This window comes from Typopeltis vanoorti, chromosome 13 (genome assembly GCF_054136105.1).
Source record: "Typopeltis vanoorti isolate ZY-2024b chromosome 13, IOZ_Tvanoo_1.0, whole genome shotgun sequence".
Taxonomy (NCBI): Eukaryota; Metazoa; Arthropoda; class Arachnida; order Uropygi; family Thelyphonidae; genus Typopeltis; species Typopeltis vanoorti.
Genome location: NC_143561.1, coordinates 76,170,192 through 76,186,701, shown reverse-complemented (window position 1 = coordinate 76,186,701; position 16,510 = coordinate 76,170,192). Strand labels below are relative to the sequence as shown.

The following is a 16,510-nucleotide window of genomic DNA, read 5'->3' as shown; positions in this document are numbered from 1 at the left end:
GATCTAGAGGAAGCAGTATTAAATTGTATACTTAGGGTAAGGAGGGTTAATCAGGTAGGAGTTAGATGGATGAGTAATATCATTAAGCACGAGCTGCAGAAAAGAAAATGCTGTGGAGGGTATATAAAGAGCAAGGTGACCAGCATGACAAGGAAGGCAAAATCAGATTATGAGAAGAATCTAGCCAAGCAGGCCAAAGGAAATCCTAAAGAGTTCTTTCATTATGTGGCAAGCAAGAGGAAGAATGACTATGAAGATTAACATTAATGAGTGATGATGATCATGAGGAATCAGAAGCAGCTAAAATAGTTGAGTTACTGAGTGACCACTTTGCAAGGGTATATCATCCTAGAGAGGTTACTGCTTAACTTATGTGACAGACACTAATGTGGGAAGAGAGGTGGATGAATTGGAGGTTCCTAGAATATTGCAGAATCTCAATGTAAATACAGCTGTAGGATTAGATGGGATATCAGCTAAGGTTTTGTGAGAACATGCAAGGGAATTGGCAATGCCCCTTGACTAAGCTCTTCAAGTTGTAGCTCTGTTAGAGTCCAAGGCAGTGGAAAGGGCAAAATAATTCCTTTTTATAATGGAGGTTCTAAAACTGCAGTAGCATTATAGACCAATCAGTATCTCAGGAGTGGTGGTAAAAGTAGTAGATTAATCTAGTATTTTTACCACTATTGGTGTCCATACGGTTGGTCTAGTGGCTTTGCACTTCGCAACCATATGCCTGGGGAAGGGGGGTCCTAGGTTAGATTCCTGTAAGTGACATGAGGAGCTTAAGGATCTATCCACCAGTTTATCTGGGATTTTTCATCCTGCAAGCAGGCAAATGTGAACACACACAGATCTACAGTCATAAATACTTAATACCTTATGAGGGGGCTCAATTTGCCCCCAATAGGGATGGGGGAGAAAAGGGAGGAAACTCCATATGAATAAATAAAAATAAACCACCATTGGTCAAAAAGAGAATTCAAGAATGGGTACATAAAAATATGAGACTGTATGAGGATAAACATGACTTTGTGAAGAGTCGGTCATACCTTAGTAATTTACTAACTTTTTATAACAGAGTAACAGCAGAGTTGAATAAACGAAATGGCTACTTGCTGGATTTTGCAAAGGTATTTGACAGAATACCAAATGGAAATCTGTTATGAATATTAGAGCAAATTGGAATGGACTGACACTGGTTAAATGGATAAGAGGGTGGCTGCAGGACAGGTATCAAAAAGTGGTATATGGAGGGGCAGAATCAAGGCAAAAACAGGTGACTAGTAGGGTGCAGCAAGCTTCAGTGCTTGGACCATTGTTGTTTAATTTGTACATGAATGATATAGGAAATAACCTAATAAGAATATTCAGTTGTTTGCTGATCATACAAAATTAGGCTGAGTAATTAATAGTTAATCAAGGTGATGTGGGGAGCTTGCAGAATGATTTAAATAGGCTGTCAGCATGGGCAAAAGTTAATGGGTGTCAGTTTAATGTCAAGAAACAAAGTTATGCATTTTGGGATAAATAGATTACAAGCTGTGTATCACATTGATAGAAGTGTAGCCCAGGAAACAGATTAAGGTAGAGATTTAGGGGTGGTGGTAGACAGAGAGTTAAAGTTTAGAAGATATAATGCTAAGGTAGCCTATAAGATTACTTAACTACTGAAGAACACATTAACTGAGATAAGGAAGTTGTTATTCCTCTTCATAAGACCGTGATATGCCCATGTCTGGATTAGAATTCTCAAGTCTGTCCCCTGGGTTTCTTAGGGTTGAGGAAGCAGTGGAGAGTATTCAGAGGCAAGTGACCAAGACGGTGAGTAGCCTGTGGAATGTTCCCTATAAGGATAGATTGAAAGTGTGTGTGTGGATTTCAGAAGATGGTTGATATGAGAAAAAGAGGGGATATGATAGAAGCATTTAAGTTGCTTAAAGGATTTTATAGGATAGATGCAGGGAAATGTTTCAGTACTTGGCTAGAGGGAAGAGAACAAGGGGGTCATCCATGGAAGTTGAATCAAGTTGTGGTTAGGAGGTAGGAGTGTGAGAACTAGATTTTTTGCTTGGAGAGTTGTGAATGAGTGGAACGGGTTACGAGAGTCAGTTGTGAGTGTCTTGTCTGTCAAGGAGAGGTATGGTAGATTGAGTCTCCTACAATGACTCTTCGGACTGCACGGAGATGCCCTTATTATAATAATAATAATTATTATTATTAATCCACTTTCCCCCAAAATCATTAGTCCATCTTGAAACTCACCAAACTACCTGCCTTCTCTTCCATTCCATCTACTACTGATCTTTGAAACAGTCTCTCCCACTCTGCCTTTCCCTAAGATTACAACCTGCAGCTGTTCAAACAAAATGTGAACAGATTCCTCCTTTCTTCTTTTCCTCTTGGCCCCACACACGACACTAATGTGCTATAGGTCTTGTGGTCTTTTTTCTTTTGTGTGTGGATCAGATATTAAATATATATTTAATACTAATTTAATAATAATAATAATATATACACCTGGTCGTTGACTTACGACCTATGCAACTTACGACCACCAAAAAAAAAAAAAAAAAAGAATAAATTAATTAAGTATAAAGAGCTAATAAGCTTCATTTCGGCAATGAAAACATTACTTAAATTAAGGGGATATTAAATCCCACATAGTTTTAAAACTGAATAAGAAACTCAAAGATTGGAATCAGAGAGTTTCTTACCGAATATAGTAAACTATAAAGTATCGGCGATCACTTAGCGTGAGCTAATGCAAGTGACCCTAGTACGTAGTACAATACCGGACGACTCATTGCAAAGTGGGGAAAGTTCAGATCGCTATTCTTAGGTATTTTCCATAATGTAAAAACACATTTCCTAGGAAATGTATGCTGTTATTACATTATGGAGGAAGGTCACTACCCAGACCAGTTTCAGCCTTTTTTGAGGCTTCATCAGTGAGTAGCTAGACCAAATACCAAAGTGTATAGCAAAAAGAACTTATATACTCTATGATACGAGTTTCCAAACAGGTGCAACCATTAAGTTACTTAAGTATAAAGAGCTAATAAGCTTCATTTCAGCAATGAAAACATTACTTAAATTAAGGGGATATTAAATCCTACATAGTTTTAAAACCAAATAAGAAACTCAAAGATTGGAATCAGAGAGTTTCTTGCCGAATATAGTAAACTATAAAGTATCGGCGATCACTTAGCGTGAGCTAATGCAAGAACTTTCCTCACCTTTGCAATGAGTCATCCGGTCTTGTACTACATACTAGGGTCACTTGCATTAGCTCACACTGAGTGATCACCGATACTTTATAGTTTACTATATTCGGCAAGAAACTCTCTGATTCCAATCTTTGAGTTTCTTATTTGGTTTTAAAACTATGTAGGATTTAATATCCCCTTAATTTAAGTAATGTTTTCATTGCTGAAATGAAGCTTATTAGCTCTTTATACTTAAGTAACTTAATGGTTGCACCTGTTTGGAAACTCGTATCATAGAGTATATAAGTTCTTTTTGCTATACACTTTGGTATTTGGTCTAGCTACTCACTGATGAAGCCTCAAAAAAGGCTGAAACTGGTCTGGGTAGTGACCTTCCTCCATAATGTAATAACAGCATACATTTCCTAGGAAATGTGTTTTTACATTATGGAAAATACCTAAGAATAGCGATCTGAACTTTCCCCACTTTGCAATGAGTCGTCCGGTATTGTACTACGTACTAGGGTCACTTGCATTAGCTCACGCTAAGTGATCGCCGATACTTTATAGTTTACTATATTCGGCAAGAAACTCTCTGATTCCAATCTTTGAGTTTCTTATTCGGTTTTAAAACTATGTGGGATTTAATATCCCCTTAATTTAAGGAATAAATTAATAATAAATCAGGCAGCTGCGCATACGATAACTATCTCTCACATACACTCAGTCGCTTTCAAGCATCTCTTGCGTGTGGTGTAGTAATTAAAATTCTACTGAAATACTACCCATAAAATGTCTAGTAAAAGGAAAATGCCTTCATCTACAGATACGCCAGCTAAGAAGTCAAGGAAAACTATTGATTTAGAGTGTAAAATGAAAATTATCCAGAAGTATGAAGGCAGAAAGAAAGTGAATACAATAGCACATGACTTTAAGTTATCACATTCCATGGTATCGACGATACTTAAGGACAAAGAAAGAATTCGGGACGCTGTGAAAGGTTCCGCACCTATGAAGTCTACAACTTTAACCAAACAACGACAGGGATCCATCCATGAAATGGAGAAATTGTTGTTTATGTGAATGGAAGATTTAATACAGAAAAATTCACCCATGAGCCTTTGCACAGTGCAAGCAAAGGCTAGAAGTCTGTTTCAGAGTTTAAAATCATGCGCCGGAGATGATTACGCAGAAGATTTTCAGGCTAGTACTGGATGGTTTAAGCGTTTTAAAAAAAGATTTGCTTTGCATAATGTATGTGTCACAGGAGAAGCAGGAAGTGCAGATGAAGATGAAGCCTAAAAATTCATTGATAGTCTTTGAGTTGAGAGTCGACTCTTTAATCAAAGAAGAAGGATACTACCAGAACAAATATTTAACGTAGATGAAACTGGCTTGCAATGGAAATGCGTACCTAATCGTACATACATACATACACCAAGAAGCAAAAAGGATGCCAGGATTCAAAGCTTTTAAGGATCAGTTGACTTTGTTGCTTGGTGGGAATACTGAAGTTTATTTATTTATTGTTTATCATTCAGGAAACCCTCGGACATTTAAGCACATCAACAAGCACACACTGCCCGTTTACTACCGTTCAAACCCTAAAGCTTGGATGACTCAAACAATGTTTGAAAACTGGTTCATGAACTGCTTTATTTGCTGCTTTATTTTCCAGGTTCGTGAATATTGTGAGAGAAGTATCCCTTTCAAGATTTTATTGATTATAGACAATGCCCCTGGCCACCCTCCTCATCTGGACGACCTTCAACATGATGTTAGAGTGGTTTTTATGCCACCTAACACAACCACTCTCATTCAACCCATGGATCAGGGTGCTATTTCAGCATTCAAGGCTCACTACCTCAGAACGACATTCGCACAAGCCATCGAAGTGATAGATCCTGATGCTGATTTATCTTTGCGAGACTTTTGGAAGCAGTACAACATTCTTCAGTGTATGAAGAATATTTCAACTGCATGGGAATGTGTAACAAAGAATTGTATGTTGGGAATTTGGAAAAAGTGTTTAAAATGTTATGCGAATACATTTGAAGGATTTGAAAAAGGAGAGGAACTGCAAGTGATTACAGGAAAAAATAGTTAAACTTGCAAAAAATCTTAAATTAGAATGTGAAATAGAAGACGTAGAGGAGTTGCTAGATTGTGAAATAAAAGAACTTTCGGATGAAGAGTTGATTGAATTCGAAGCACAGAGTATCAGACGAAAAAGCGAGAGAGAGAAAGAAGAGGAGCCAGAAAAGAAATTCACTGCAAAGAGTTTATCAGATTCTTTTTTTGCAACTGAATAAAGCTCGGGGAGACCACACTCCTACCAGGCGCATCCCCCAGGTGGCGGATGGGGGAAACCCAAATGGGTTGCTCTGAATAAAGAATAAAGAGCCGTGGACCAAAGGATGTAGCAGAGGCATGGCAAGCTGGCTACATTATTATGCCAGTAACTTTCATGAGCAGGAGAAAGTCTACAAACCGAGACAGTGCTACTGCGTACGGGAGAACCGACGTGCCTACTCAAAGACCACATAGAGTAGGTGAGAAATCAGCAATGTGGTCAGCCAAGGATGTGAAACATGTAGCCACCCTCAACATAAGATCACTATACCGGCCTGGAAAATTTAAAAAGACCGAAATGGAGTATTTTAGGTTTATCAGAGACACATTGGTGTGGAGATGGATTCATGGATTTACCAGAAGGAAGACTGTACTTCTCAGGAAGAAAAGATAACATACACAGAGAAGGAATTGCATTACTAATTGAAAAGAAACTTACACACTCAGTAATTGAAATAAACCCAGTGTCTCCTAGAATAATAACAGCCAAACTTCAAGCAAAAGAAAAAGGTCAAACAATTAAAATAATCCAAATATATGCACCAGACAGTAACCATTCAGAAAACATCAACCTATTAAAACTAAAAGATAGCTCAAGCAGAAGTTGATTTTTAGAACAGATGTGCCTGAAATTAAAACCCTCCATCTTCTAGAACAATGGAAAATACTGGGAAGAAGGAAAAGAAACAGTGTTATCAATTGCAAAAGACACTCTAGGTTCCAAACCCAAAATAAACAAACAGTGGATAACCCAAGAAATCATAGCTACCATAGAAGAGAAAAGAGAGGCCAAGATACTTGTAAACCAACAAAACAATGAAGAGAATAGAGAAAAATACAGAGCACTAAAAAATAAAGTTGATAACCTATGCAAAAAAGCCAAAGAAAAATGGTTAGAAGAAAATGCTAAGAAATGCCAAGAAGCATACCAACAAAACAACCTAAAAGTCTTCCATGATACTGTAAGAGAAATTACAAAGGAATTCTCAGCAAAAGCAGTAACAATGATAAACAACAAGATGACTGAAACCGGGAATATTGAATATATAAGAAAAATCTGGTCAAACCATTTTAAGACTATCTTCCCAACGAAACAAAACTACAATGCCAACAATAGAAGAAAATAATGATCACCCAAAAATTTTACAAGAAGAAGTTAGATACGCAATAAAACAGATGAAAAACAATAAAGCACCAGGCATTGATACTATCCCTACTGAACTGTGGTCATATGGAGGCAGCATATCAATAGAATATTTAATAATAACCCTATTCAATAAAATACTACAAACAGGAGAGATCCCAGATGACTGGAAAGATCATCCCAATATATAAGAAAGGAAACAAAAGAGACTGCAGAAATTACAGACCAATCAATTTACTCCCTCACACCTATAAAATATTCATAAGAATTATGCAAAATAGATTAAAAAACACCTACGAAGAAATGATAGGCATAGAACAAGATGGTTTCCGAGGAAACTTTTTAACAATAGATCAAATTTTCACATTGCACCAACTAGCAGAGCTCAGCTGGGAAGACCATAAAGAACTATATTGTTGTTTTGTGGACTTTAAACAAGCTTTCGATAACATCAAGAGAGAAATAATTCTTAAAATTCTACTAGAAAAAGCAATAGACAAATATATAATACAGTTTCTGATAAAATATTACTCTAAGACAAATGCAATAATTAAAAAGGACACACTCACAACAGAACCCATAGAGATCCAAAAAGGAGTAATGCAAGGATGTCCATTATCCCCATGCCTATTCAACATATATCTAGAAAAAGAAGTTGTAAAGAAAGCAATAGACAATGACCCTGGAATCAATGTCAACAGTTTAAACATAAATAATATCAAATATGCAGATGATCTCGTCCTTCTTGCAAGAACCACAAATGAACTACAAAAGCTGATCAACAAGTTAAACGAAACCTGTAAAACATATGACATGACAATAAATATACAAAAGACAAAAGTGATGAAAATAGGGAGGAACAGAACTACCACCTCAGCCACCCTAAACGGAGAACAAGTAGACAACTTCATATACCTTGGATCAAAACTAATAGAAACAATAGATGAACTCAAAACAATTAAACACAGAACAGCGATAGGATGGACCACCATGGGAAAATTACAGAAAATCTGGAAAACAAACAAGATATCTAAACAAGCCAAAATCAAATTATATGAAGCAATAATTATACCAACAGTCATCTATGGAGCAGAAGCGTGGACAGTTAAAAAAAGAGAGGAGGAAAAAACTGCTGGCATTTGAAATGAAATGCTTAATTTCATTTCAAAGAAAAATAAATAGAACAAGTTGGATAGAAAAGAAAACAAACATCACAGTCAGACAAGAACTATTGTATAAAAAAACAATAATAGAAAAAATTAGAAAACAACAACTGAGATGGTTTGGACACACTGTATGCATGGATGCAGACAGACTTCCTAACGTCCTAATCAATACTTTTCCAACTGAAAAAAGAAGACCTGGAAGACCAAGAATTACCTGGCTGAAATTAATAAAGAACATCTCGAGATGCAGAACACATAAGGAACTTTTTCGAACAGCAAGGAATAGAGAAGACTGGAAGATCCTGCTCAAGAGAAGACTCAACCCGTCTTAGATGGAAGAGAAGAAGAAGAAGATCTCGCCAGTTTCAAAAGCAATGGACCCTAATGTCGAACGATTCACAAAGGTTGAACATATCATTCAACATGCTGTGCGTTGTTATTGTGAGATATATGAAGAAAAAAAGAAACAAACTGTTCAAACAAAGCTCGGCATGTTCCTCATCAAGAGAACATCTCCTACCTCAACCCAAGAACATGACCCTGATGATCCACAACCCAGCACAAGCAAAGATTAAAAATTGAATTTGTAAATTTCATTTGTATTAATTTTAGATTGTATTTTTGTGTTTACAGTACAGTATGCACAGTATTATTTTTCACATTATGTACAATATACATAATTATAAATTATAAAGATGATAAAAAGATTAGAAAAGTTAAAGAATACTGTTAATAAACATATGGCCGGCATATAACCAGACCAACTTACGACCTGTCAGCTAGAACGGAAGTCGATCGTAAGTCGACGACCAAGTGTGTGTGTGTATTCTTGCATAATCCTTTATCCAAGTATAAGTAAATAAAGTTTATGTGGGAATTATCTTCAAGACTAGGCTACTTGGTATAATGACTTCACATCAAATGCTCTAGTATCTCATGATGCAAAGCATGCTTCATTTCAGACTAGCATGGGAAGGCCCACTTCCATGTTCAATTTCAATCTACACTGAGGTCTCATCAGTGGGGACCAGATCCAGAAGAGATACGAAGGTTGAATGAATTATTATTAAAATACTCTGGATCAGAGATAACTGTAGAAAGTTTTTTCATTTGGTTCTAAATTAAATTAAACTTGTCAAGAAATTATACTCTTCTTTAATCTTTAATCCAAGTGTAAGCAACGAAGTTTGCATGCGACTTCTACAAAAAAAAAAACTTTCCACCACTATTGCTGATCCATAGTATTTTAGTAATAAGGTGATAATCCTTTTCACTCCCAGTATAAAGAAAATATATGCCTTCTGCATTGAGAAACCCTTATCTCTTAACAAGGTTGTCTCGATGCAGGTAAAGGTCGAAACTGGTCTGGTAGTTGCCCTTTTCACAATGCCTAATATTATGCATGTCCAAAAAGATGTATGCTATGCAATATGGTATATGGGATAGTTAGCCAACTGATGTGAAGTCATCAGCCTGTATATAGAATATCTTAGTCATGATGATATTCCATGAGCAAACTTTGTTAGCTTACAATCAAATCAAGGATTAAAGAAGAATATATTTTCTTGGAAAGTTTAATTTAACCATTTTTTTGGGGGGGGGGGGTTTCTTAGTGATGAAAACATTAAGGAAAGGGAGTTTTCCATCTTTTTTCAAGCTCTAAAGTAAATTTAACTGCAGGTTTCTAAGAGCTAAAGGAATGAAAAAATGGTTGCAGACTTAGTAGGTCATTCTTCAACATAATAAAAATACCATCAACATATCTCCACAAAACTACTGGTGGAAGTGAGAAAGAAGGAAGATGTTGTAAATGTTGTAGATATTGTAAGCATAAAAGAAAAGAAAGATCTGATCTGACCAACCATACTTCTAATACTAACCATGCTGTTGACTGGAACATTTCAACCATGCTTTATTATTACTCTGAGACCTCATAGAGTCAAAGACTCATCTAGGAGATCCTTTTGTCATATGCACAGCTCATTGTAGCATGCCTTAAACACACTCAAATAATCTGCAGACACTCACAGGCAAGGCATTCCAATCATTCACAACTCTACATGTAAAAAACTTGCTTCCCACACTTTTGTTCACATCCTCCGTATACAGCTTCTTGGGATGACCTCTGGTTCTCCCCGATCTCCCACCATTTTCTGTAAAACCTCTTCAACACTGATCCTATAACAACTCCTTACTAACTTCTAAGGTCTCTATCATATCACTCCTCCACTAGACTCTGTAAACTGTATCTTCTCAACCTTTTCTCGTATCCGACATTCCAAAGATCAGAAACTACTTTAGTCAGTCGCCTTTGGACCCATTCGAACATCACTTCGTCCTTCTGAAAACCAGGTGACCAAATCTGTGCACAGTAGTCCATGTGTGGCCTCATAGCCTTATAAAATGGTACCAGAATCTCCTTACTTCTACAAGTCACTGTCCTCTGCAACATTGCCAGAATTTGTTGTGTTGTCCTCACAGTTTTGGGAATGTGTCCTCTAAATTTTAGATCTCTATACACTATCACCCGAAGATCTCTAATTTTCTCCACTTCCAACAATATATCCCCACAAAGCATAAATTCTACATCTCATCTTTGTTTCCCAAATTTTAAAACCTTACATTTTGAAACACTGAACTGGTATCCCCATTCCAGTGCGGTTAAACTGCAATGGCCCTGAGCACACCACTAGTGACTTTCCTCTTCCACGATATTGCTACTCATTACACAACTTGCTGATGCCTATCAGATAGCCAGTCTCCGATCTAAGCACTAATCTAATATCCAACGCCATCTGCTATTATGATGTGAAAATGTATCAATAGCCTTTGCAAAATCTAAGTATACTGCTCTGTATCCCTTTCCTCAGTCCAATGAAGCTATCAACTTATTGTAATCAGTAGATTACTAAAACGTGACCTCCCTTTAGCAAATCCATGTTGTCCATCAAAGATAATATCATTGTTGTGAACTCAATTCTGAGTCCTGGTTCTCAGCAGCCTCTCCAACACCTTATTGACAATATCTGACACACAGATAGGCCTATAATTTGATGCTGTAGTTTATCACCTCCCTTATGAAGTGGCACAATCTTGCCCTCCTTCCAGTCCTTTGAAACTCAACCTTAGAAGAAAATTTTTATTTCCAGACTTCTAAAGGAATTGGTTATGAACATCAATTCACACAGATCTCTGAATAATTACTAAGGACTTGTATTAAGCAAAGTATGGATATCTCTTATTGAATCTTTTAATATCATAGACTTCGATTTCTCTAATCCTCACCTTCAGTTGTTAAGTATAGACAGCTAATGTATGTCATGTGCCTTGTTGATTTTGTTGATTATTAAGATCTGAAGATGCCAATTCTTTGTAGCTGCACAAACCATAAGTGTAAGTTTCAAATTTTAACAACTAATTTAATTTCCTTGTTATTACTGCACATTCTTTACCTGTAAAACATTCTCTCTTAAATATCAAAAATATATGACAAAATGAAACAAATTATAATACATTTTTATATAAAAAAAATCATTTCATACCCCATATGTTTTTCCATCTTTCGACTTGGTAAGTACTGTTCCTGAACTGCCAACTACATCAAGTGAAAACTTGTCAGACCATTCTGAGTCAAAAACTTTTAAAGATGCCTGCATATGAATAAGATAGCGTTAGTAAAATTTTCCAAGGATTACACAGTTATATATGCACTTCATTTACAAGAAACTAGTCTTGGTAGTGACCATGTATATAATGTTGTACATAATGTACAACATTATATACATCTCCAAAAGAAAGTTGTGCATTATAGGATAATGAGGATTAAATGTGCATTATAGGATAATGAGGATTAAATTAAGAATATAACTGCTTAAAATATTTTGTTACCAGGCAGAAAAAAACTTTCAACAAGCAACGTCCCTGCATTACAAATCTACTTATTTTTTATCTCTTTTAAAGTAATAATACACTGGTTCTCATATTAAGGTACAATGATGTCCAAAACCTAAGCAAGAACACTATTTCTGAAGATTACAACTACAAATCCAGACGAATCAGCTTATAGCAATTTGTGTAACTGAAAATATCTAGTAGACAGCAGGTGTACATTCAAATTTTCGAATTGTGCTCAAAGGGTCACGTAGTAGCACTCAACATGATAAAAGGCAAAAGGCTGCACTAAGCAAATTGTGTTCGAACAAAGCTCTTTTTGTGAAGGAATAAAGTTGCAAATTTGGATGTCTTGTAACATTTGGAACATACTGCACTGATTTGAAATGCTGCCAAGAGCCTGGATGTGACACTATGTGAGATTCCAAACTCTCTGGCAATATCAGTAATTCTGCAGCTTTCATCAAGCTTTCCAATAATTCTTCCCCATGTGAAATCATCTTGATCATAGGTTCCCAAACTTTTTCGGGCCACCGCCCACTTTGCAAGACATAAATTTTGTAATGCCCCCCATTATAATAGTTTTCCGCGTTCAAGCCGTTTGATATTTTGATGTAAATAGCAACTAATTATACATTACTGCTTATGCTGTTAAATTTTTAAAAAGAAGTGGCCAATATGTGCTTCATCTTGAACACAGTTATTGCTATACCGATTTTGGTGAAACGTAGCCCATATATAAAGATTGTAAAATGTATGCTCGAATAACATTATGCACAGTTTCATACAATGGTTTAAATATGAAAATGTGGAATACAATTAAGAGATTGCATTGCATTAGTAAGAATCTTATTGTAATAATTAAAACACCATTAAATATATTACAAAATTGTTTATTTCTAACTTATAAAGTAAAAATACAAAGCAAAAATAACAAATTAATGTGAAGTTTCATACAATGGTTTAAATATGAAAATTTGGAATGCATATTAAGAGATTGCATTACATTAGTAAGAAACTTATTGTAATAATTAAAACACCATCAAATGTATTATTAGAAAATTGTTTATTTCGAACTCACAAAGTAAAAATACAAAGAAAAAATAACAAATTAATGTGAAGGATGAGCCTGGTGCATTTTTAAAAGTTTGTTAATATCGGGTTCAACTTTCGTTAAAAACAGTCGTAAATCGCCATGCTCAGTTATATGCAATCAGTTCCTTTTCTTAGATAGTAAATTCACTACAGCACTAAACCCACACTCAGCCAAATAAGAAGATGGAAATGCAATTAAAAATTTCTGCACTATTTCCCATAATCGAGGGTACAGTGTCGGTATTGATTTTTGAAGCCAGAACTCTTGGTATCCAGTTTTGAATTTTATTTTTAGTTCTTCATTTGTTGTGAGTTCTATGAGTTCAACTTCTAAAATTGATGATCCTGCTGCGCTTACATGTGAGAAAGGATCTAGAACCCAATTTGGTATATTCATGTTTAGAATATCCTTGAATTGCTCGTCGTTCACTGCCAACACTTGGAGGTTCTCAGCATGGAGAACCTCCAAGTGTTGGCAGCATGTAAGTAAATCTTCATTTTTGAAAGACACTGCTGATAAATTTGAAAAGTGGCTATATTCCCTCGGCCCATATTCTGCTTGAACAGAAGAAGTTTCCCTACAAAAGGGGCAATAACGTTTTTTTGTTTTAATTAAATGCAATTCATCACCTTATAGTTGTAGATTGACTTCATTAAATATTTCATAGAGGTCTGTCAAATAAGCGATGTCATTTTTGGATGTAATCAGGATGGCCCGCAATCCATCGTCTCTGTTTTCTAGTACTGAATCAAACAAATTGTAAAATCGATTCAGACAAATACCTTTTGAAAGCCAACGAACTTCTGTGTGAAGCAACAAACGAATGAAATCTTCATCGTTTTCACTACAAAGTTGGCTAAACAATCTGTCACTCAATGAATAATTATAAATAAAATAATTACACAAGATATAAACAACAAACCTGCAAAACATAACATACAGAAAACAGTATAATAAGTATCGAATAATATTTGCTTTTTTTTCCCCTCTAGTTAGAGGGAAAAAACAAAGTTTTTTCTTGCTTTTTCCCTCTAACATATAAGTTAGTACTAACAAAGCTAACTAAAATTGACGATTTTATTTCTTTCTTGCCATTATTAATTTTATTCGTAATATTAAATTATATAAAATTGGGTTTATTTTTGTACAAATCAATTAGAAAAGTGGTTTTACATATTTTATATATATTTTGAAATGAAATATAACGAATATATTTGCTACTGTAAACATAACCTATTATACACACATATATACATGCTCTATTTTCTCAGTGACATAGAAAATTGACATCTATTTCTATCTGACATGGTAAATTTTTAAATGATTAAATAATTGAAATAGAAAATTGATAAAAAAAAATTGATCGTGTAAGATCGGCATAAGATGAATTAAAATGCAATATTTAAATTTCAAATAATTATCTAATCGCAAATTCACGAAAATAATTAATTTTTAAATATATATTATTAATTTCTTCTATAAAGAGCCACTGACCCCCTAGACTGCCTGAATGCCCACAAATGCTTCTGATCCCACTATAGCCCCCCCCCCCCAGAAGGCTTCAGCGCCCACTGGGGGGGGGCGGTACCGCCCACTTTGGGAATCTATGATCTAGATGATGACTTTGAAACATTGAAGAATTTCATTTATGGATAACAATGGCACACCACATTGTATATGAGCAATGGAGATACTTCTGGAGACTAAGGATATTAATCAAATTGAGTGTTCAGCATGCTCCCCCAGATCTCAACCCTATAGAATACATTTGGGACACAATAGGGAGATGCACTGCTGCTCGAAATTCTCCTCCAGAAAGAAAACAAGGCCTTATCCTTGCTCTGAAGGAGGAGTGGGCCAGTTTCCCCTCAAGAACTCCTGAGTCACTTGGTACGAAAGCATGATACAACATTGTGAGAGCTACATCGCAGTTCAGGGTGGACATATTCCATACTGAAATGTCTCTCTGCACAGTTTTCTGTAAGCACTGTACATTAATTCCTTAACTACATACTTAGGAAATTTGTAACTTTTGCCAAAATGTATTACAATTTAATTTGCATGAAATTTGTAATACTTTTTTTTTTGTAATATAATTTATTAGTATGTTAGCAATAAATTTATGTCCACATTTGGCTGTAGTCATGAACATTTTTTCATATACAAGTAAAAATATAGTTTGTTCTTAGCTTTTGGATACCAGCATATTTTGTGTATACTGCCAACGGTTTTTAATACTTGTGAAGGTAATTCAATTTTAACAAACAATTAAAGCAGTTTATTTTTACTAGATAAAAGTCATTTTCAAAATCTGTGAGTAGGATATGAGCATTTAAGTAGAATTCTCTTTGTTTTACAATGCAGCATTTTAGAGTAAAGACTGAACCGATATACAGGAGATTCTTCATAAATCCATTTGGTTCTTCTACTAAATGTTTTTCTGTACAGTAGTTTATTTATTTATTTTTTTCACTATATGATGGTGGGGGGGGGGGTCCTGGATAGTTCTGATAAACATCTAGAACAAAAATGATATTAAAGCAAATTGATATAACAACAAGAAATAATGAGAATATAAGAACATAAGTTATCTTCATAATTCTGCAACTAGTGTGTGTGTGTGTGTGTGTGTGTTCTTCTTTCTTGTGCTTATATCAGTTGCTTTAATATCATTTTTGTTCTAGGTGTTTATCAGAACTATCCAGATCCCACCCCCCCCTATATAATTATTGATAACAATCTCCATAGTTCATTTGGTATAGAAGAAGCCCTTTGGTAGGAAAGACCTGGGTTTGATTCTCGTCATTGACGTGAAGAACCTTTATATGGTCTCTTTTGACAAAAGATGAGTAGCCAGTCTCATACAGAGGTGGGGTTCACCCAGAAACTCAGGTTTTCACCGCCCCCAGGAAATGATTATATTCTGACAAAGCAGAAAATTTTCTTCCACATTAACTTGTTAACAACTCTTAACCAACTCAAATGTCTTAATCACATCCCCCCCTCTCTTCCTCCTATTCACAAGGCTTTGCAAACTGTATTTCCTCAATCTGTCTCTTCATATCTCTCATCCCAAAGATGAGGGATTTCAAGTTGCTGCCTAAATCAGTCTTCTCTGGACACTTTCCAATATATCCTTATCACCATGAAAACCAGTGGACCAAATTCTCTACCTCCTTCAAAACTTATCCATTAAATGTACATGCTGCATCCCAATCTTGCCTACTAAATTTCAAAAACTTGCATATTACTACATTTAACTCATAGCTCCACTCATTTGCTCACTCACATAATCAATTTAGATCATTCTGCAAGGCCACAAATTCTGCTTTACTTCTCATAATTCTTCCCAGCAAAAGCTTGGCAGACAGCTGCACATCTTTTCATAATCAATTTCACTCACATAATCAATTTAGATCCTTCTGCAAGGCCACAAATTCTGCTTTACTTCTCATAATTCTTCCCAGAAAAAGCTTGGCAAACAGCTGCACATCTTTTCATCACCATGAAAACCAGAGGAACAAATATATGCACGATACGATAATCCATACGAGTCCTGATCAAGGACTTATACAATAGAACCAGAACCTCTTTATTTCTACAAGTTAAGGTCCTCTTCATCATTGCCATAGTCTGATGTGATGTCTTCACA

The 16,510-nt window shown here is 35.5% G+C and overlaps 1 protein-coding gene across 2 annotated transcripts in view; it reads right to left on the bottom strand.

Moving 5' to 3' along the window:
* LOC150100293 (intermembrane lipid transfer protein Vps13-like) overlaps positions 1-16,510 on the bottom strand; it is a 654,685-nt gene that overhangs the window by 373,994 nt on the left and 264,181 nt on the right. For both annotated transcript variants that reach the window (XM_090402852.1, XM_090402853.1), the window contains one exon: positions 11,414-11,521. In XM_090402852.1, coding sequence (XP_090258978.1) covers positions 11,414-11,521 — 108 coding nt within the window. The remainder of the gene's footprint in view (positions 1-11,413; positions 11,522-16,510) is intronic.